At 45.4% G+C, this 24,046-nt stretch overlaps 1 protein-coding gene across 1 annotated transcript in view; it reads right to left on the bottom strand.

The window, feature by feature from the left end:
• Positions 1–24,046, bottom strand: part of si:ch211-186j3.6 (neural-cadherin) — a 250,418-nt gene that overhangs the window by 110,945 nt on the left and 115,427 nt on the right. Inside the window, exons 10-16 of the mRNA XM_068575994.1 lie at positions 23,606–23,776; positions 22,627–22,799; positions 21,290–21,457; positions 18,346–18,595; positions 14,753–14,880; positions 14,343–14,529; positions 6,060–6,203 (exon numbers count right to left, since the gene is read on the bottom strand). Of these exons, the coding sequence (XP_068432095.1) occupies positions 6,060–6,203; positions 14,343–14,529; positions 14,753–14,880; positions 18,346–18,595; positions 21,290–21,457; positions 22,627–22,799; positions 23,606–23,776 (1,221 nt within the window). The remainder of the gene's footprint in view (positions 1–6,059; positions 6,204–14,342; positions 14,530–14,752; positions 14,881–18,345; positions 18,596–21,289; positions 21,458–22,626; positions 22,800–23,605; positions 23,777–24,046) is intronic.

Genomic DNA, 24,046 nt, shown 5'->3' with positions numbered 1-24,046 from the left:
GTTAAGAGTCTTTAAAGCAGCAACAGTGAAGCTGTTGCATCTTCATGAACGTTCAGAGTCGTGTGCAGAAAAACTAAAGTGTCCAACATTTCAATGATTGATCCCTTTGGTTTTGTAGAAACAACCTCAATGAATAGTTCTTAGTTAAACAAATAGAAAAGACAACAAGAGTCTTGTTCAACTGGCACCTCTGCAAACACAAGTCTGCTGAATGATTTGCATCCATGTTCTCAGAAGTCTGAGATTTTAAGCAGCGCTTTCAGAGCCGACGCATTCAAACACAAAGCAAAGAATCATTTAGTTTACTTTCTTAGCAAAACAGAGTATTACAATCAATATAAGTACATCAAGAATACATTTGATAACAGTAGATGGGCTTAAATGTATAAAACACTACTTCTGCTGCTCAGGTTGTGTCTGGACGTTCTGTTACCTTCAAACAGCCGATAACAACGACATTCAAATTGTGTTTGGAGGTCGTGTGGTTGATTCAACGCGGTGGACCGTGTACAACAGGAGGCATTAGATGGTGATAAGAAGTCCAACTGTGTTAACAGTGGACAGGCTTAAACAACATCACCAGAGGCCGAACCCAGCGGCTGCCTGAGGCCCTGAGTGCTGGAGCGTGCAGCGCTGCACTCACTGCTGCCGGGAGGCTGTGCAGATGCTTCAGCTTGCATACTTTCTACTTGTCTAGTATACAAGCTGAGCTGCATTCACAATGCAAGAGTACTACTATGTTATGTTAGTGCCGATGCGGAAGGTGACTTATTGGGAGAGCAACGGAAAGACATTTCATCTCCACATTGTATACAGAGATTCATATAAAGATAACTTAAATAGCCTCCATAACTATCCAACTATTCATGTTGAAGAGGCTAATGGTAATGTATGCAAATTTAAAATCTAATCAGATTATCTCCAAAATGTCAGTCAAACTACAAGAAGGCCTAAACGCAACGGTAAGCAGCAATTCTTCATTGAATAATAAATAATCCATTGTTCCAAGCAATTTAAAATCCTATTGCCTTGAAGTTCCCCCTCCCCTCATCTCCAAAGTTCTCTCCCCACCTCGCTTAATAATGTTTTTTTTTAAGCTGTGCAAAGCAACTTTAATAGTCCACTGTATTATGCTGATCAACAAAATGTTCCCCCTCAATGCAATTATGCAATTACTGGTAAAGCGAAGGTCTGCATCTCAATCACCAGAGCATCCAGCAGCCCTGGTGGTGATGTGGAAGGGAAAAAGGAGAAACCTCAGAAGACGAGATGAGATCCGCAGCTTATTAGCGAGATGAAAGTCAAGGAAGGAGAGGGGAGAACGCACTAATCCAGATCGTTTTGTACCGGCTCTCTGTTGGCATTTTAAATGAGACATTTGGGGATATGTGCAATCACATCCCTGTGTGTTTTCCTCTAGTTTTGGCAATCTCTTAAGTATTCAGAAAACTGCTGAGACCCAACGGACAAAAGACAGATCGCGAGGGGTAATACAACTGTTCAAATAAACAAACAAATGGAGAGAAAATTCATGTTTATTCCCAGTTGTCCCAATTTCAAAACTCGTTCCATGTCCCGTGGTGCTGCGCTTTACTGGAGCCGGAGTATGAGGACGAGAGAGCAGACACACACACACACACACACACACACACACACACACACACACACACACACACACACATCACCAACCGTGGACTACAAATCCTGCTGAGAAAAAAACTATGTAATAGAGAATTACACTTTAAGGAATATAACTGCAAATATGCTTTTTAATTGTTTTCAAAGAAATTGCCCAGAGGGGACGTGAGTGATGTCTACCTATGAAAGAGGAAACGTCTGCCCCGATTATTTCACTTAATTCATTTGTTCCTCTTCTACGTTTCTTTCAAATATGAATCATTAAATTGTAGGTTATAAATGTTTAGACGTTTCTCTGTGATACAAATAGTATTTTTAAATGATTGGCTGCATGCAATAACACCAAGCTGTGCAGTATGAGACGACGGCCACGCTGCCCACATGAATGCACGTGATGACAAAGACAGCGCCTCCTTCAGGCCAACGTGGACACTGCAAGGCTCACTCTTACGGTTTCACAATCTAGTGCTAAACAGCTACGGCACACACATGCAATAAATTGCAAAGTGGCCTTTAGCGCGGCGCCTCCCACAGGCCTTTCCTCCCAGTGTTACTGCACCTCTTTCATAACGGTTCAGCACATTAAAAAAGTAGCGCATATAAAGTGGTTTATTTTCAAAGCAGGGACTGCTTGAGCTGTTCAATTCAACATGCCGTCACGTAACGGAGTCGACATCTTTTGGACAAAACCGTAGAAACTCATGTGAGTCTAGATTCATGGCTGCTGTTAAGCACAGAGGAGGCGAGAAGCTACTGGGAAGATGTTCAGTGGACACGATGGGAGCGAGATTCCTAATATATGAGAGTCTAGGGAGCTGATTCACAGAAACGATTACATATTTAAATTGAAAAATATCTCAACATCTTAAGCTCCTGCTCCTACATGGTGTCAACACAAGAGCTGGTAATATGCAATTAATTCATGCATCTTATATGTTGGCTACATCAAATGTGCGGCATAAAAAGCATACTTCTCCAATCTAATCTATAACCCTTTGTACACAAAGCACACACATTAAACACACACACACACACACGTTGGTACTTCCTGCATCTCGCCCAGTTGGTGGTAAGAACCCTTTCCCGGACTCCAGCAGGTTTCTCACACTCGCACAACAAAAGAAAGCAAATAGGCGTGCATCATGTGGCGTGCAGCGGCTCAGGGTTATTCATCACAGGTGCACAGCGGGCGCCTGCACGCCGCTGTGAGAGTATTATGAGAGTTACACCTCTCGCTCCTCTCTTCTTCACAGACACAATGCATCCTTTGCTCTCTCTCCTCCTCCTTAACAATGGACACATCATAAGCGTAGGCTCTGGGCGTGTGTGTGTTTGTGTGTGTGTGTGTGTGACACCAAGACCGGAGACACAGAGATGCTTTTGTAAAGAGTCCAATGAGGTGGACTCTGGGTGTCAGTACTTCGTTAGGTCAACCAGGGGGAGTGAGATGAGTTGAAAGATAAAGATCACTTCTCTTTGAGTGAGTTTGACAAATTCTGGACAGAAAATGAAAGATAATGAGACTTTCATGAGTTCCTGTATTGACTGCCTCTTGCTTTCAAACACGATTCTCAAGACAGAATTCAATGGAGGTTTTCTGGAAGCAGCAGTGAGACACGTGGACTGCATCACCTGGCGCTCGCCGGGTGAAACTCTATTGGTTTGAATGATGATGACGTCTCAAAGTGTGCTGTTGGTACCAGTTTCAATTCCACACATCTTTGAGTTCCTCTCTCTCTTATTCCACACAAGGAAATTGCTTCACAGTCAGAGGTTTTCACAGGTGAACCATAACGGTCACATACCGGACCCCAGATTCACCATCTGATCACACTTAAACAGGGAGGAGCTAGCAGTGAGCGTGAAGTAAGGTTACAGGTACAGGTGAGGCAGCTCACTATCTAAAGTACCAGGATGGTAGAACGACCCCCCCCTCCCCTTCTTAAAAACACTTGTCCACCATCCAGTGCCAGTTCAGTCCCAGTTTGGACCCTTGAACACAATTTCCATCCTGAGGAGAGACGAGTCTGAGCGGTTTATAATGAGTCCAAGCTAATTATAATTGAAACGTTTTCTTTTCATGCTTCACACTTTTTTTTCCCAGAGCTGAAACGCCGGATGCAAATTAAATCAGATGCACATGCAGTCATGTTTTTTTTATAAGAGCAATATTTTTTTTCCTCCCCACAATCATCTGCTGACGCATCATCACTTGAACTGTGGCCTACTTCACATCAGCATCTTGGATGTGCTTTCATATTTAATAGTTCCCTTTTTTTTCCTGTAAAAAAACAAAAAGGCAAGGTATAGAAGAGCGGAAGGAAAAGGAGAATTAAAACAAACGGATCCATTTTCTCAGTCTGATCTGAGTTGTTTTCTCTCCTGTGTGTATCAGAAAAAGTGAGGAAACACATTTTGCCAGTGTTCAACTTAAAAATGACTATTTTATATCTGTCAGAAAGTTTAGGGAGTGATTTGAAATTGTCGCTCCCCCATGTTCTCAGTATTACTTTACGTTTCTCCAAGCATTCGCAAGTGAATATATTGCTCATCAGCAAAGCATGTGACATCACTCTTTTGGACAGAAATGTATTTCCTGAACTCAGAGGAGGAAAACTAGAAGATGAATCTGCAGACTATTGCTCTCATGACTCCTGTAGGAAAGTGAAGGAAAAGTCCGGCTGCAGCAATCACTGTCAAAATCAATCGTAACCAGACAACGACTCACACACACTGTGTTTCATGCAACACACGAGGAGGAGGAGACGACCGGCTGGTAAACATGGATGTGCTGGATTCAAAATAAAAGTGTTTTTTAAGAGGAAGCAAACACATGCAACACGTCTATCAGACCTTAAGGATACACCGAGTGTGTTTTGTTGAGTGACACTGATTATAAATCAAAGTCCTGATTGTTTTTCAGAAATCTCCACAGGGCGCCTTTTAGGGCTGCTGTACTTTCAGTCTCACCACTCAAGAAAGACACGAGCCTTTTCAAGTAAAAGGCCCTGATTGAAATATTCTACACCACCTGTCTGCCAACAAATAGCCCCAAAGTGTCTGATGAGACGGAAGGATGAATGTTCTCACGCCTCTAAATAAATGTTAATGTCGGTAAGTGTTCACAGTTCACTCTGTTTTAATGTATGAATGAAGTGTAACTTCAACATGACTCTTCTCTGCTCTGATGACATGGAAACATATTCTTTAGACTCGTTCGGTTGGATCTTTGCAGTCGAGCTCCTGTTGCACACGTCACATCGCCGTGTCGTATGTCTGAGGATCAATCGATGTGAACAAAGAGCCCGCCCTCTCTCGTCCCACTTCCTGTCGACCTGCCAGAGCCGGGTCTCTGTGAAGACGAGGGCACACCAGTGTCTGATGTCATTGCTCCGTGAGCCTGATGTCCTGTTTCATCCGTCTATTCTGCTCCGACAGGACGTCAGCCAAACGCCTGGGGTCTTAGCCGCGTTAGCTTAGCTTCCGTTTGGGCTCCTCTCCCTCTCCTCCCGTGTGGTCGACCGTACCCGCGGGTCTGTCTGGGCCGTATTACTCACACCGTTCAAGGGTTCCTGAGCATCTCTGTATGACAGATGAGCTCTCCTGTTCAGAGTCTCCATCATCGCGGGGGCATTGGTCGCTGCAGTCTCTCGTCGACAAACAGCGTTTTTTCTCTCCGTGACATGTTCATTGTTAACATAACTCACTGGGAGGGCAACATGTTGCCTCACCGGTCTTCATCACCTCGCACAACAGTGTCACAACAGTGTCACAAGATCACGTGACAACGGCAGGATCGCACTTCACGTGAAGATCTTCAAGCCAGAGCGCGGTCGAGCAGCTCGGGGCGCGGCCTCAAGAAGTTAGCATGGATGCTGCAATATCCTCAGTTATATCAAACCCGGACACTATTTTCATAACTTGGGGAGTTCTCTCGAGTCACTTTCAAGTCCTTGGAGTCATATTTATGGTTTATGTTAATATTTATGGTTGAATTGTGTTATAAACATGTAAAATGGACGTATTTGCTCTCGTAAGGCTGTGCAGTTTTTTGCTCCTGTGTCACATCAGAGGCTGTGGTATCGGTTCATGGGAGTACGAGGACTTTGAGAGTGAGGAAGACCTCCCGATGAAGAATTATCCCCCCAGAGGGGCCGCTGTTAAGTGACTGAATCAAACATATTGCTTCGGTTGTCATGGCTTCATGTCATGTTTTGTGGTGTAAACCCTTTTTTTTTTGCCCTCAGAGAAAACAAAAGCAGTGAAGTGAAAAGTGAAAAGTCGTTTTTTTTCAGTGAAGCCAAAGAGAAACACTTGAAGCAGCATCCGCAGCATCACGACTACACTTTCCTCCTGCGTGTCTACTTGTCCCACTCCCTGAATCCCACACATGCACACATCCCTCCATCCATGCCACCCACCTTCGTCCCCATCGTTGGCGCTGACGGTGAGGATGGCGAAGCCGACGTCGGCGTCCTCGTCCACGTCCACTTCGTACGCCGCCTGTGCAAACGCCGGCTTGTTGTCGTTCACGTCGCTGATGAAAACGCGAACATATGCTGTATCTGAAAATAAAGAGAGGAAGTCAAACATGAACATGAGGTTGTTCTGATGCTGTCAGCGTGAACGTGAACATCTGTCGCTGGCTCTGAATAGCCACAACTTAGCCACTTTTCAAGCAGCATACACGTGAACACACACACACACACACCTATGACATTTCATCACACACACAGACAGGAACAGAAATAACATCCAATTTCTGTCGTCCATCCACCGTTGTCGGACGCTTTTATGTTACATCTGTCAGAAGTCGCCACTATTTCCGACTATTTTACATCAAATCCGGCTGATTCTTTCCTCCCAGCGTTAAACTCTGGGCGTCGGTGGAGGAGCGGCCGCACCTAAAGGCTCGCCTGGATATCGGTATCGAAATGAACGAAAACTGCAAGAGGCGACTGTGTCATTTCACTTAGATCCAGCTCTTTTAGCAAATGTGCATTTTCTATTAAATCAGCAAACTCATGGAACGCTCTTTCATCTCACACACGAACAAAAAAACACACAAAACATTCAAACACCGAACGGCTTGTTGGCCATCAGATGTGCGAGCTTTAGCGTACAGTTTGTCCTGCCTGTCTACTCGGCGTAAATGTGCATTTGTCATGTTTGGTGTTTATGTATTATGTGGCTCTAGTGTTTTATATATATACACATCTTGAATTAGTTTTGTTATTATAAATGTATTTTCAGGCTGCCATAAAAAAAACTGACCAGGGACAGCAAATGAAAACGAGCCTCTCTGGCTCACTTACAGTTTTACTGTTGATCAGTGTGCATTGTCCCTGTAAAATGAACAAATAAATAAAAAAGAGAGGAGATTAATGGTTTAAGCCGGGGTGGAGGGGATGGTATACAACTCAGGGGCAGAGATAGCAAACCAAACGCAGCCCTTGGAGCTGTAAAAAAAAAAGAAAAGTTGCATAATGCCAGGGTTTTGCATATGTTCAGACTCTGAGAGACAGAAAGCGAGATGGATGGAGAACGGGTAACAGTGGATCAGTAACGCAGTAGCTCATGCATGTTTTCACACTTCCAAAGACATGCATGTGTAAACTCACACCCTCCAACACTAGCTGTACAGTCAGAAGCAGCAGAGCTCGTTAACGGCCTGTGAGAGAAGTGTTTATCGAGGTTATTTTTGTGCCCACTTGACAACCTTCTGCTCGCTAGTTTGCAGCGTGGTGCTTAGCATGTGAGTGTGTCTGCATGTGTAAATGTGCAAAGATAAATACAGCAAGCTTCATCACATTCTCCCTCTCCTGTGTGTCCTCTTTTCCTTTATATGTATGTTCTATTCAGATAATGTGGAGCTCTTCAGTGAGCCAATATTCTGTCGATTGAAAAGCAGAACACAATGTTTTGTATGGATTTACTGTGAATGCTGTCGTATGTGTTTCCTCTCTCATGAAAGGGTTGTTAGTGCAAGTATAGAGGAAGGAAAGCCATAATGAAGGGAAGGTTATCATAGTTTTTTAATGTATTCTGAAGTATTTCAAACACAAAGCTTCTCAAGCCATACAGGCGAAGTCTCCTCACGTAAACAAGGAGACATCAGAAGCTCGACAGCACTCAGTCACTTTCCATTGTCATGAAGCTGCTTCATGCAGCAGCTCAGGGTGCAGAAGTTAACCAGACAGCAAAGGTTTCTTTATGGAAACTATCCAACTATAAAGCCAGATTTAACTTTTGTATTCATGGAGTGGAACCATGCGACCGTCACGTGAGGGGATCAGAAACGATGTTGAACCTGTAATCGTAATTATTTCTGTGAATTGCTTCACAGTTAAAACTTTAAAGTAAGCTTCAATCAATCCCAACACAACGAGAAAAGTGCACGCAGTCGAAGCGGAGCTCACACAGAGACCCTGACGCGTCCAAGAGGTAGAACCGCGTTATCGGGCGTCGACCAAACGAACCCTCACTGCCCATAATGCATTGCAGATGTTGTGCGGGTAGACGTCCCTTGGATTGTCTCCTCCCGCCCGCCTGTAGGCCTGGGAGATGCACTTGAAGCCATTCTGCGTTTCTTTGACAGATTTACTGGCCCACCATACCCAAAGCCCTCCAGCAGCTGTTCAGTGTGTCTGAACGCTTCAACACAACATGCCAAAGCCCAAACTAACGACACAACGCACACACTAACGCACACACTAACGCCTGTAGCTTTGCTTCCTTGCCCCAAAGACAGGGTGGAGGACAAAAAAACATCCAGATGTGCAACCTTGACCTGAAAGAACGCCGTGCATTCGTGGGATTAAAACAGGGATTAGGTCTGAACGTGGCTGTATTATGGTCAACACAAGACTACAGGGTTACAAGTGAGGGGGCTGCGAAGTGAAACGCCGTTTGCAGTCCCATTTTGCTTCATAAAGAAACCCGAGAAGCTGCTCTGAAGTCTGTGATTGGTCTTTATCTCCTGCCAGATGGCCGCAGGGTGAACTGGCTGTGGTGGGAAGAGTGTTTCAATATATGTGAAGCGTCCTTCAGCAGGATGGAGGTGTGTGATGACCATGTTAGGTTGTTTGTGATGCTGATTCCCAGCAACTGTTCACATTCTCCACCCAACATCAACAATCAGCTCCTTGGTTTTCCTGGAGTTGAGTTTCTTTGTTCTCCGAGCACCGAGTCCGTTCACTTCAGGTCTAAGTCTCATCGCCGTCTGCAATGCGGACGATGACGGTCGCGTCACCTGCAATCTGCTAACAGGAGAGGGCCGAGCGCAGAGCCCTGGGGTGCTCCGGCGCTCACCACTGGAGTGGAGGAGGAGTGGCGGCCAATCCAAACGGTTTGTGAGGACGTCTAATAACCAGTTGTGTGAGTTGAGTGAGGTACTCCAGCACACTGTGATTGAAGTCAACACACAACATTGTGATGCAGCCGTGGTTATTCTCCAGATGTGTAGAGCATCCTCTACACACAACAGGCTGCTGCTCCTCAAAGCACTTCACTTCCTAGGTACAGGGACGATGGGGTCTGTGTTGAACATATGAGTGATGACATCTGTTAGGTTGCTGGCACTTAGTCCACAATCAGAGTTTCTCTCACATCCGCCGTGGTTCTGACAGTGGCCGGTCCTCTGGAGGGGGGAGGACTTGACAGCTGACTCTTTGAGGAGATCAAAGCGGGCATAAAAAGTGTTCAGCTCATCTGGCTTCTCGAGCCTGCGACACTCTGGATTGTCTGCCACGAATCTTGAGTGTTGTTGGTGTTTTTGTCTCTTCTGACGCCTCCGCTTTGTCTCCTTGATGCCAGCTTTCAGTCTCGCTCTGGTGATGCTGTATGTTTCCTTGTCACCTGTCTGAAGCTTCTGTATATTTCTGCAGATGTAAGTTGTTCTCCTGGGTGGGTGTGTGCAGCAGAAGCAGGGAAACATGATGAGATTGTCCAAAGTGGGGCAGTGGGGGGGCTTTTTCACCTCCCAGGAATGTCAGTATATATTTGGTCCAGTGTATTGTTTCCTCTTGTGGAGATGTGGACATGCTGGGTGATTTAAGGTGAAGCATACATGGTGCTTTCTTTATCACCTGTTGTAATAAAATTACCATTATGTTGTTTTGTAATGTGTCTGCTGTTAACCTCACTACACAAATATAGTGCAACAAAAACATTGGTTCATTTTCTGGGAAGGTTTTCGTTAGAAATGTGTGCACAACAGTCTCCCGCTGCTGGGTAAGTCTTATTTCATCCATCTTATTTAACAGAGACCGAACATCAGCTCGCAGCAGGTATGGTCCAAGCTGCTTAGATCTTATCCCACTTTTCCAGGGCCGGTCATCGCGCTTTCGATCACAATTTCTTCGGTGGATCCGGCCGAGTGGTCAGAAGATTTTGTGGGCCGTGATTGTCACAACATCTGCTGCCTCAATCCAATCTTCCCACTTTCTTTTACAACTTTGATGAGTGTATTTAGTCATAAACGTGTGGGAGTTACCGGCCACTGCATATCCATGGACACTTGGGTGGCTACAATGGTTGCATGAGACCAAAAACCGCCAAAAGGAGAAATAAAAGGCTCCTCTTTGCACCAGCATTGGAACCCTGACCAGCGTGCCATGCAACAGGCAACGGACCGCCTGTACAACCTGCAGAGTCCAGCGTTCATGGACATAACGCACTCGGCCAGAAGCCGCAGTGGGCTAGAGACATGCTGCCGTCCAACACGTCAGTCTGGCACGGCGTGGCGGAGGCGGCAGCAGCTCCCGGTTGAAATGCCGCGCCGAGCATTCGCCGGAGTAGCAGACGCCGATGCAATATTGTCGTCATATCTGCAGACAAAGCTCACGTCTCGGCAGGGATGACGAGAGGCGGCGGCAGAGCGCCGGCGGCTGCAGCAGCGAGGATCTTGACGTCTTCCATCTCGAGCTCTCGCTCTATCTCGCAGCGAAGAATCACATCTGAGGTGATCCCCCCCCCCCCCCCACCACCACCACCACCGCCCTCCATCGCTGGCGTTGAGTCCTTGGAGGCGCTCAGGCTGATGCAATCAATTTGACATTGTGACGACCTGTATTTTATAATTCCATAGGACTCATGCAGGCAACATTTCAATATATGTATTCATTTTCATTCTTGTAAAGTTTGTGTGTGTGTGTGTGTGTGTGTGTGTGTGTGTGTGGGGTGTCAATTGGTTGTTGGTCCATTTATAGTGAGATGATTTTGAAACAAACACCTAAAGCACGACGTCCCGCCTGGCAGAGATAAGGAAAGGCCTCATGCTGTGTTCACACCAACGCGCCACGTCGCGTCTCCCGCGTCAGTTGTGTCGTACGACAAAAAAAAGGGTGTTCACACCAAACGCAGCGTGAATAATCGCGCCGCCACAAAGGGGGCGTGGCTTATCTCTGTGGCTTTTTCTCCCCGGGAAAAGACGACGGAAGAAATAACCTCTAACCTCTGGGTTCATATTAGTATCCGTAGTCCCACAACAGCGTCTGGATGACGCCGCTATCAGCGCTCCTTCAGGGGGAGCGGCAGCAGTTTGAATCAGCAACGGCAGCTTCTCAACGCCGATTGGCTGACGCAAAAATAAGCTTTTTCTCCACCTGTCGCGTCGTTGCATTGACTTTGCTGTAATCTGGTCGCGTTCGGTGAGAACACAGCATAAGAAGTACTGAAGAGGAGGACTGCCACTAGAATATAATCTTAAATATTTCACTGGCAGAACTCCAGCGACGGTCCAAACTGTCCGGCGAAGACTGTGAACGTTTAATCGCCAAACACTTTTCTTAATTGGAGCTCAGAGCTTTGAGAGTCGATTTTAAAAAGGCCAAAAAAGCACTGTGTGATTGAAGCAGCGTCACGTCAATATATAATGGTATAAATGATTTTTGGATGAAATAAAATATCGCTCCGTTTCATTGGAGATAGTTTGGTATTCTTCCCTATTTTGTTCACTGTGAAAGTAAATGCATCCTGTTGCGTTGACACACTTGTACAAATCTGATTGAAAATGACATGTAATTTGTTTTTTGATGTCCTCTCCACGTTAAAGGTAGAGTTGTAGAAAGTGCGGCTGCTCAACACGTGGCGAGGTGTTTCCATACGAGTCATTTTCGACCACGCTGAAATGATTTTGATGTGAAATCTTAATATCAGAGATTGAAAACTGTCTTCTGTGTTAAATTGGTCAATTTGCCTGTCACCGGTCCGTCATCATGCAAGCCTCATTCAATATTCATGACACAGAAAAAAAATAAAATGGAATAACTCGCAGCGCTTCACTGCCGCCTCTCAGTCTCTGCTCTGTTTAATATTTAACTTCTGTTTACATGGCCACCAATGCCGTAGTGAGCCGAACCTAGAGAGGGCATCGCTTAATAATCTATGATCATGTTTATTAAAAATATATCCTGGGCTGTCTTGCTGTTTATTCAACACCTCTCTCTCTCCCCCCATCTGTGCACAGCATCTGTTCCTTTCTCTGTCTCTCTATTCTACCGTTGGAGCATGTATGTATTTCATCTGGCAGCAAATGAGAGAGAAATGGAAAGATGGTGCGAGAGAGAGAGAGAGAGAGAGAGAGAGAGAGAGAGAGAGAGAGAGAGAGAGAGAGAGAGAGAGAGAGAGAGAGAGAGATGGCCTTTGGTCATCCAGCAGGGAGAGATGAGCAGATGTGGGGAAAGAGACCAAAAAAAGAAAGAAAACAGAGATTATTCTAGCCTTGGATGAAGATGCAGAGCCTTAAAAGACGTCGACAGAGCAGCTGTTACGGCTCTTTCACCTCTTTTTCCATCAGTAGAACATAAACCTCCATCGTTATATAAACTGGATTACAAATCTAACATCAACAGAATCAAAAGTTCGACATGAAAGCTACAGATTCAATAACCATAATTAAGTCCTGTTTGAATTGAACTGCTCCGACTGATCGCATCTCAGAAATAAAAACATCACATGAGTGATAAAAAAAGTCTGGCGCCGCTTCACCTCGAGGTGATGAATCGCTTTCGTCCCAAATTGCGATGAAATAGAATTTGATTCTTCAATCGCAAGAGCTAAGGATTTATTTATCTATTTTTGTTCTAATCCAACACAATCTAACCAACCACAAGGTCAGAGCGCCGCCCTGCACCTCGTGTGGCATATGGGAGCCAGATTAGAAGCTTTGATGCAATCCCTGCGTTCGCTCCGTCGTAGCAAAGCGTCGTCGAGGAACCGCTCAGAGAGAGAAGCCGTGTCATGGTGATTATATTACATGTTTATGAAGCCACAAGTTATCATATTTCACCTTAAATGGAGGTTTTAACATTTTAATAGTTGAATTAATCTTATTTGTCTTGTTGGTGGCGAATATTAGAAAAGACGCGGAAATCAAAATTGCTATATTGGTTAAAAAAAAAAGGAATTTGAGTTGATGATCATTTTATATGTATTTGGACTCGGCGTGAGTATTTTTCCTTACGTGCAGCTGCAGTGGTACAAAGTGCATTTCATATAATAGCTTCAATCGCTGAATAAAACTGGCCTTGACTTAAACGACTGCATTATTACTCGATACGTTATGATAGAAGGACAGCACTTATGACCAGCGGGCTCAATGCTAGCAGGTGCATGCATTCAGGCATATGCAGTCTGAATACACAAACGTTTGCTTTTATATATTATATCTATTTTATATTTGCTGTATTACGTTGAACTAAAGAGCTCACTGACTCTTTAGTGAGTCCAAGGATGTCATGTTCTCTGCATGATCGGCTCATGTTGGGCGCAAAGAGAGTCGAGCAGCAGCACACACCGGCTCACAGAAGTGGAGCTCCTCACTGCTTCAGGTCCAACCTGCCCCCAGAAGGAAACATCAGCACCGGTGTGGTTCGTGCGGAGTCTCACGACACCGATCTCCTCGGCTGAGCAGCGGCACACGAGGCCGAGTGCAGGCATGCGAGACGGCGAGTGGCGTCGGTTGGACAGGCGGAAGGCTCACAGCGACCGGACTCTCCTGCTCCACACATGTCGAGGCTGCAGTGATGAATCGTGCTTCACTAATTGGAAAGCTGCGCTTGGCATAATTGGGTCAGGAGAGCACTACCTGCAGGAATGCAACTTGCCAACTCTAATTGTCTGGGGCCGTTTTCAGGAGGACGTCTCCAAGCTTGAGAGGACTGTGAGCGTTGGAGGCAGCGAGGATCTTGAGGAAGGCCTTTTTCTCTCTATGACAAGGACGAGGTGCAGAAAACATGGTGCACAAAGAAAAGTGTTTCTCTCCTGATGTGGGAGGAACTTGACCACCTCCATCCAATACCTTTGTGCCGATGCACAAGCCATGAGTCATCACCTGACATCGCTGGTCGACCTCGCTCACGCTCCTCAGGCTGAGTGTGAGCAAATCCCCAAACACAGAGTCCAGGATCAGGTGGGAAAGCCTCCAGAGAAGCTGCTCCAGCAGCAACACGTCACTATGAGTGAGGCGTTCAGGTGTCTTTGTACTTAGTGGACGACAGAAGAACGGCTGACATTTTTAACAGGTAACAACCTTTTGGGATTTTAAGTATTAACTGTTTCCTATCTAAAGTCACAGTTTCACCTCTATCCACTGCAGCTTCTCTTCCCTACGGACAGCACCAGTTGGACTTGGCTAACCCGTAACAGCGTTGCTGCTCTTGGCACGACGCAGCAATAACAGACAAACTTTTCAGCGGCCTTACCAGAGTTGGGCTGTCCGTGTTTGCCGGGCCGAGCCGACTCCCAGCCGTCCACGGACTGAACCTCCAGCAGGTAGGAGCTCTTGGTCTCGCGGTCGAACACAGCCTTGGAGTAGATGAATCCCAGCTCCGGGTCGATACGGAAGTACTGGTGGTCTCCACTGCGGTCCTCCAGCAGGGAGTAGGAGATCTGAGAAGTGTGGGAGGGTTGAAGGCAGACTCAATTATTCAGAGAGCCAGGTGCTACAACACACACTCATTCACACACAAGGAAGAACGTTTCAGATCATCAAAAACAGAGTGGGATTAAAAATGATTGTGTGCATGTATTCAGAGGGCGTTCTTCACATCCATTTGCACTGATCAACAGCAACAACGTGTGTGTGTGTGTGTGTGTGTGTGTGTGTTCTCACCTTGCCGTTGAGACCCAAGTCGAGGTCATTGGCTGAAACCTGGAAAACCAAAGTTCCCGATTCGGCCCCTTCAGTGACCGAGGCCTCGTAGATGGAGGAAGTGAAAAATGGGACGTTGTCATTTACATCTGGAGAAAGAAGAGGACAGCCATCACTTTTATTTTACAGATGGATGGATAGATAGATAGATAGATAGATAGATAGATAGATAGATAGATAGATAGATAGATAGATAGATAGATAGATAGATAGATAGATGGATGAGCTAAAAGCACAATCTTGGATCCTCAAAGATACTTTATGTATTAGTTTAAGTTCCCTGCAATCTTCTTGCTCTTATTGGCCCCATTTGAAAGCTCATGCTTATAATTTAAAGGTTATTGCAGTTAGATTTGCAACCTTTCCTGACAATCATTGCATAACATTTAATGCCACTTTTCTCAAATTACACACTCTGTACTTACATTTTTATTTAGAACATCTGATTATTTTGCACTAAAGTTCTTACTATAAAAACATGTGCAGTACTTTTTATTTGATTCACACAAGAGTATACACTCAATAATGTGGACCTTTTATTCATTAAATAAACAGAAAACATGTGGTATCATGATATATATCAATGTAGAGATATGAAATGACTTGTATTGTGATGGAAAGACAGTTTCATAAACCATCTAATGAGCCTTCAGACGTCTTCATCCGTTTCCTGAATCATATTTTATATCTCACCAACACCTGAGGCCACTCGGTTTAACAGTTTAACTGCATTGCATATATGGTAATTTCATTTTCTTTTTAAGTCATATTTACATTTGTCTGGGTCCTTCATAAAAGGTGGCTTTGTAGATAGTGAATGCATTTGAAGAAGAAAAGTTCCAGTCAGTATTGTTGCTGCACGCTCCAGTCCTCCTCATGATGCTGCAGTGAAGCATCCTGGACTGTGAACATGTCTGACCTTCACCCAGAAGGAAGCCTGCAGCTATGAAGGAGAATACTTTGCATTCATGCACCGGTGAGATCTGCTCATTGGACGGGACGTATAGATAGTTCAACTTAATTTTCAAAACGTTAAATGTGTTTTTTGGAGACAAACATTCTGCAAACATTACAGGGGATCAGCATGAGCACAATGGCAGCTACCTCGTCGGCTTCTTGATTAATGTTCTCTCCATCAAAAGCAACGGCACAGAAGCAGTTGACTGGTAACGTAACGTGAGCGTTGTTGTCTTGGACAGCGTTCCTGTCCTGCTGCCAGAATCTCCCGGTCAGGATCCATCACGGGTTCATTGCTCAGGAGACGTTTACCGGGATTGTTTCTCTGATGCGGTTCGGCGGGCGAAGGGCATCCCGGGAGGGCAGCGAGCCGAGCTGCCGCTAACGTTTGGTCAGCTCGCCTCTCTGATGACTTCAGATGTCGGCGTTCGGGAGCAGAGGTCTCCTGCTGCTCCGAAACCAGCCGACCCCGTGATGACACAATCAAGATGGCCAACGCGTGCCGACACAGGACAATAATAATGGACACAAAATGTCCCTCAGCCTACATCCGTCACTTTTAGCCATAACAAGAGAGAAGCGAGAGCGCCACCAACTCCAAAGTTAGCTTGAAAAGCAGACACCAAATTTGCTGTAAGGTCAAATGCATTACAGAAATGACTTGAATAGAGCGGCACATTCAATCGAATGCTGCTCTGTGTCCTTTCTCTTGAAGGGGAGGGGCAGTTATTTTGAGGTGCGAGGTCAGGGACTCGCAAACACCCCCGGGATTAGCATTGATGCTGGCTAGTTATGGCTAGCTAACAGAGGATGCACCAGTTACAGGTGATCATGCCGGAGAAAAACAGCATCAAAATTAGGGAACCTGGCCACAAATATGTTGCATCAAAACTATTTAATCAGGCAGCGTTGCAAATTTGGGACACTTTTTCCCAAAAAAGATATGAATTGGTTTGCTCGGTGACATGTCGACCCCGAGCATATTGTACAGCCAAAAGCTGCTGTTCACTATTTAAGTGAGTTTCCTTTTGGAGAAATGCGTGAATTTGAGTTCATTTCTATACATTGCTATGCATTGTATTTGTCATTTAGCTTTTATTTTGAAAGGCAGCACGCCAAAGAGTTGATTCAAAGGATCATCTTGCTTTCCACCCTCCAGTCCACGAATAGAAGTACCACACACTTTAATGTGTTGAGGCGGTTTATGCTCAAGATTCAGATTGAAGTTAATCATTGTTAATCATTCACCCTACAACATGATAACACAATGTTTTGAAGCAGCTGTCACAGCATTAACTCCAATTCCAGCTCAGAGTGAAGTTCTGTCTGCCATGACACTTAAAAATACGACACGGAGATGCTTTCCTTGGCACCGGCTCTGTTCCCGGACACCTGAAGGCAGCAGGTATCTGCTCCATCTGACCATCACACACAGCAAACCCGCTGATGAGAAGTTGTGCGACCGGCACGGGAGCGTTGTAAATTAGCCACAGAACGTTCTCCTGTAAGTTATTGAAGTGCTGGGATTGCGCTTTTGTAAAATATGAACTGCGAGACCTTAAGAGGGTCCTGCATTCAGTGGTTGAATAAGCACGGGGCCGGACGCCGCTCTTGTTTCTGTTATTTATATTCTGAAGAATCCATTAAGCCCATCTTGTGCATTAAACAGTGAAATCTTTTCAATTCGTCCATTAGCTGCAGTTCAGCCGTCAGAATAAAAGGAATCGTCAAACACGACTCGTCACACAGTGACCAGTGACCTTCATCTCAAAACCTTTTCCTACAGCGGTGAAACATTAAATACTTAATTACCAATATTTACAACGACTCTCTTACTTTTGTCTCTCGTCTTTTGTGCGACTTTTTTTGACTTTTCTTCACAACTTTGTGCTCTGAACTCAATATTTACGAGGGTAAATAAACAACATCCTCTGGATTACATCATTTGACTCTTTAGCTTCAGACTTTGATTTTACACATATTAACCCGTTACAAACTGTGGAACTAATTTTGTCTATAGACCTCTTTTTCCTTGTGTTTGAATCGTTGTAGGAACCCAAAAATAATTCTAATACTTGTGTTTATTTTATGTATTTGTTCCGCAAAGTCTTAAGACATTTTTTTATATCTGCAAAAAAATCACTTTTAAAAGATATTTTGATCATAACTATGAACATCCAGCATGATATGAGCCAGATTCCCCAAAAATGCCTCCTGGAGCGTCAATAGGACACCTTTTTGGAAAGATTAGGACCTAAAGAATCAGAATCTGCAACAAAAATCACAATAAAACAAAGACTTGTCGGAAAAATATATGTATTTTATGCCAAAAGATTGTCTGAATGGGGCATGCTGGGACCTAAAATGAGAGCGGGAGGATTTTCGCACGGTTTCTAAAAGGTTAATGAAATAAACATAAAGTTATAATAAAAACGCATTCAGTGTTATGAAAATATACCGTGTGAAAGAAGAACTAAGACACAGGAACACAACAGGGCGAGGCGACAACGGATGGTCACGCGTTTGAGGAATAACTTACAACGCAGGATCACAAAAACGTCTTTAAAATAAACACGTGATTTAAAATAAGCGCTCACCCGTGACGTTGATGTAGACCGTGGTGAAGGCCGCCAGCGGCACCGCCGCCACATTCTGAGCTCGGACCCGCAGCATGAAGTTCCTGGTGGTCTCGTAGTCCAGCGGCTCGGCCACCAGGATGGAGGCGGAGCCGTCCTCCCGGTTGGGGGTCAAGTAGAAGCGAACCGGCATGTTGGTCTCGGGGACCATGCCGTCCTCCAGGTTGTACGTCACCCTGGGGTCCCCGAGAGGGGAGGTGGCTTTGATGGTCTGTTGGGAACACAGAGGGGGATTCAAGGTCACATTTCAATATGATATCTGGCTTATTTTATGGTAAACGGACTCCACATGTGCAGCGTTTTTCTCGTCTTCCGGCCGCTGAAAGAGCGTTAACGCGACGTCGTTCACAGCCAGTGGTACGCTGATGACGGGGGGAAGCATGCAAGGTGCCACGTGCCACCAGGGCGAGCTAACGTTCACTCATTCACACGCCGCAGGAACAGCCTGCAGAGCAAATCGGGGGTTATGTGTGTTACCCAAGGACAAAGACATGGACTAGCGCAGTGATTCTCAACGTGTGGGTCCATGCCTGTGCTTTTATTTTGAAGGGGATTTTTTATGCAGCAGAGTGCCGTCTATTTACAATCCTTAATTTCTGCATTCACACCAAAAGCGAAGCAAATTTTTGTAGTTCTAATGAATTTAGTCATGCACTATCTCGTTCTGGTGGAAGTGAGGAGACGAACAACAGAACCACGTTTTAAATAAACAGTAATTGGCAACTGACAAGAGTTTCACATGTTTCCAATTATCAATTTGGAGACCTGGAAAAAAATAACCCGAACGCCGCCAGTGATCCTAACCAGAGGAACTGAAGCGAGGACAGCATCTGTGGAGCTTCAATTGAAGTGTGCATTTTAAACGGCGGATAAATGATCCGCCCAATGGGAGAAAATAATTGTTTTATGGCATGATAATGAAGACTAAAATATAAGGCAGTCAGTCCTAAACTGTTGGACGAGACAACAAACCCGCGGGGATCAAAGGCAAACACATTCTGTTCTTCATTCTGCGTTCTCTATAAACTAATTAAGGAGAGGTCCTTCGCAGCTGATGCCATAAAAAAACCCAATTAAAATTAAAAAAATGCCATCTCTGACGCGGTGCGGCTCGTCACGGGTGAACTGGCCGCATACGATCAACCTGTGAATGCATTGCACCTGCGAAGCGTAGCAGCTCCGGTAATGAGGCATCCCATCAGGCACGCACAACTGGCAAACATGTCCGCCTGGTGCATGGGCTGATTTCGGCAATAAAAAAAAAAAGCTCCATTTTCCATTTTCCATGCTCGAGCCAGAACAACCCGCTGAGAGTCATTGCAGCCTCGCACAAAAGCCAAATCAAGACTGCGCTACAGTCTGGATTAAAACGCCGCGCTGTGGGGACCAGCGCTCTGTCTCCTTCCCTCCGCCGCCATCAGCGCATCACACACACACACACACACACACACACACACACACACACACACAGTAACTCACGCGCACCCTCGTCTGAAGCACTCTCCTCTGTCTTTTCATTTCCATCTCTCGGTTTGAAATATTCATCAGCAACTTTAATGGACTTAATTGCTTTCAAGAGATCCTTGGAAAATTCTGTTGATTAGTTCAAACCGTGTAGTGGCATGAAAGGGCAATACGAGTAATCAAATGCACTTGACAGGACGCATGGTAACTGCAAATGTAATGACTTTATCAATGGAATTGAGGTCGTCTGTGAGCGTCTGCAGCCTTCTCTATGGGTGCGGTTCCTAACCTTGGAGCTCCCCTGGTGTCCCTTCTTTTGTTGCTCATCGTTGACTTAGATGTGCTGAACGTTTGATGTTCAAAATCAAATTATGTGGATGGCCCAATCAGCGTTTCCATTGACGGGATGAATTCCCCAGCGTGTGCTGAGTCCTCCTGCTGCACAAGACGTACTTCCACCTGCAATTAGTCATCTGATGTGACAGCGACATAGTTGGAGAACTACGGGATTTCTGGCTTGAACTTCTCTGGGCAGCCGGGTTGCACCAAACGGAGCTTCCTTGTTCTTTTTAACGTTACCTGCAGAGGTGTAGACGCACTTAAAGCTACAACATGTGTTGTCTGGGAGTCAGGAGCTTGCGTGCAATGCACCCTGGTACATGTAGGCAATGCCGGCTGGATAAATCTGCTTTCTCGGTCAGTGTCGCGCTCACTGAGGAATGCACTACATGATCGGACACATCCGAATGAACGGAGGCCGATCGTACGAGACAAAAATAAATAAAAACACCATTGAGACTTTTTCAGGAAACGAGGCGCCGCATTAGCTCATGCAGGACACGGGCGTCACGCCTCCAGCTGTGAACAGCTGACAGCCAGCTGATTGAGTCATCGTTTCTAATCAGCTGCACACCAATAACAGCCGTCACACCGCGAGGCGTCTGTTCATTGGTTTAGCGGTCCTCTCTGATCCCTGATGGACCAACAGCTTCGCCCTCTGCAGCTTCCTCGTTCAGCGAGCGTAGCGCAACGGTTGAAGTTGTATTTGATGTCTTGCTTCATGCCCACTCGAGTATCACCATGCACGCTGACTGGCTAACCCAGGGAGCACGACTGTGAATCTATGACGTGACTGTTCCTGACTGAAGTATGAAGATGTGTATAGATGCATGTTTAGTTTCCTGTGTCTTTGAGTGATTAATCCATCTCCTGCATGGTTCTTCCTTGGAACAACACTGCAGCAGTAGTGGCACTATAATTATATTTCTGTTTTATTAGTATTGCTTTGTCTTTTACCCTACTTTAATACACACATACTTACTTTGGATTGCATTTAAAATTCCGTTAATCTACATATTTATTTACTGTTTCGTCATGTTGTTTGCTTCTCTCCCCGTTCGTCCACCACCTGGTTTGTAAAGTCTCCCCCCGCCCAGCGTACCACGGTGGCTGTGTCTCGGAAGGTGTTTTCTGGGATGACCACGCTGTAGCTGTCCTTGTCCCACTGTGGAGGCTGGTTCTTCACGTTGGTGATGGTGACGGCCAGCTCCACCGAACTGCTCCTGTTCCCTCCGTCAGTCGCCACGATTTCCCTGGTGATGTAGGTCCTCTGTCCACGAAACAAAACACACAGATGAAGAGGAGATGACCTGATGGTGTGTTATTGTGTTGCAGATCAGTGACACGGTGATAACTACGGCTTCCTGAGAGACTGATAAACATTAGGAATTGAGATCACAGACTCCAGCGAGCGAGCCGTTGTTTCCACACTTCTGTGCTGGGATTTGCACGGCCCACTGGGAGCAGCAGCGTTTAGCAAGCCTTACAAGAACAATTAGCTTGAGCCGCTGCAATCAGGGGAAACCATCTGTTACAGACACAGAAGTAAATAACAGTCTGCACATCCAGCGCGGCTTCACCGGCGGAGAAGTTCACTTTCCCTCCATTTTGTTCGCGGCCTTCTTCTTTATGCAACATGTGATGACGGTTCTGCCCTTTTAAAGGTTTCAGATTCAGAAGAAAAGAATTGCTTTTTCATAAAGACAGTTCTTTTATTCTTTTTTTTTTAAAATTCAATATTTGCTTTGAGCAATTAACACGACCGAGATTATCTCATCGGCAAAGGTTGAAGGGAAGACGCAGGCAGTGCCAGCTCGTGTAATACCCTCCATGCAGCGGCAGTGTTTGTGGAAAAGTTCTCTCCGCAAGGCAAAACACTGGCACGCTGCCCTGTGTTGGTGTGAGGTGCCGAGGGTGCAGACATTCATTCCTCTTGGCATTGGAAGATGGCGAGTTGTTGCTGTTTTTGGGTTGTGGGGGGGGCTTGATCATCGTGGCACTCATCTGAGAAACAGACTTGTTTTGTGCACAATACGTGGCAATCTCACTCTACTGCTTGTTCATGTTCCACCTCGATTGTTTTTCTCGCTGGTGGTGAAACAAGAGGTTAGAGGCAGCGAGATGAGGAAAGAATCAGCAGTGTCATATCTTCCGATGCCAAATAAAAAGGCACTGAAGACATTATCACATATTCAGGCTGCCAGTCTGCTACTTCCCACTGGACTCCTGCCATGGCATCAGAGTACTTCACCGCAAATATACATGCGTATCTGGCCATTTACTCGGAATAGTGGCGTGTTGTTTTGTTCTGAACGTGCATCGCTAGAACGGCATTAGCTTGAAACACATAACATACTTCATGATGTGAGCTTTTGAATAGCGAGCTGGAACGTTCCCTTTGGTCTGGTATCGTCCGTTAGTGCAGGGTTGAGTGTGTACCTGGGAAATGGGCTGGTTGACGTACACCCAGCCCGTCAGGGGGTTGACCCTGAGGTACTCCGGCTGTTCGCTGGACATGGAGTACATGACGGCTGCGTTGGTGCCAAAGTCATCGTCATGAGCCGCCACCCGCAGGAAGCTGGTCCCGATCATCGTGTCCTCGCGGAGGAAGTCTGATGGGGAAGGAAGAGGGAGGTGGGATTCATGCCTCGTGGTTTATGAGAGGGCTTCGATACTTTATGCGTCAGAAAAACGCAAACAAATACAGGTAAAATCTTTAGATTTAACCCGTTGAAAACTCTGGAACCAATTTTGCCCCCAGACATCTTTTCACTGTGTTTGAGTCCTTGTAGGAACCCCAAATTGATTCCAATACTTGTGTTTATTGTATGTATTTGTTCAGCAAAGTCTTGGGAAAAAACGTATGTCTGCAAAAAAAACACTTTTAAAAGATATTTTGATGGTAACTATGAACATCCAGCAAGATGTGCGCCAGATTCCCCAAAAAAGCCAACAAGACACCTTTTTGGAAAGATTAGGACCTAAAGAATCAGAATCTGCAACAACAATCACAATAAAACAAAGTCTTGGTCTGTTAGGAAGGAGTTTCAGTCAAGAAACTGTGTTGTTCGGTTCAAAAATGGAAAAATTATGTATTTTATGTCAAATGATTGTCTGAATGGGGCATGCTGGGACTTACAATTGGCGTGGGAAGGTTTTCACCCACAGTTTTCAAAAGGTTAAAAAACATGTGCTTTTGCATTTAGGGGGAAAAAAAGATACTGCGCACAACTAAACCATCATTAAGAGATTATTAAGAGATTATTAAGAAACACATTCATCAAAATAGAGAAAACACTAAAAAACAAACTGCGGCAGCTGTGTTGCTAACAGCATCTGGATAATCTTCACATCTCCTGAAGATGTGTTGCTCTTTTGCGTGGTTCTGGTCCACATGTTTACACTCATATGGACTCACACTCGTATCGGATGTTCTCAAACTTGGGGCTGTTGTCGTTCTGGTCCAGGATGAGGATGTTCAGCTGACAAATGCCGATCAGCGGGTCGGCCGCCTGGTCGGTGGCCGTCACTGTCACCGCGTACTCCCGCTGGCGTTCACGATCAAACTTCCTGGCTGTCACGATCACTCCTGGAGACGCAGAGATAACGACGCTGATCAGACAGCTGAATCGCAGCAGATGACTCTCGGCCTCGGGTCCCCGAGCGATGCAGTTTAACACCAGACATCATTTCCTCCGCTGGCCTTCAAGCTCATTTTAGAGACAGAAGAGCAGACGAAGAGCGGACGGCGAAGTCATCATCATCAAATCTAAAGAGATGTGTTTGTTCTATATTCTATAAATTATTTTAGGCATTAACAATGTTTCCTGCTGCACTAAAAATGCACCAATCCTCATAT

Source organism: Clinocottus analis, unplaced genomic scaffold (genome assembly GCF_023055335.1).
Source record: "Clinocottus analis isolate CAN_PGR_092001 unplaced genomic scaffold, fCliAna1.0.p SCAF_1, whole genome shotgun sequence".
NCBI classification, from domain to species: Eukaryota; Metazoa; Chordata; class Actinopteri; order Perciformes; family Cottidae; genus Clinocottus; species Clinocottus analis.
The sequence above is the reverse complement of the archived record's forward strand: the minus strand, read 5'-3'. Positions and strand labels throughout refer to the sequence as shown.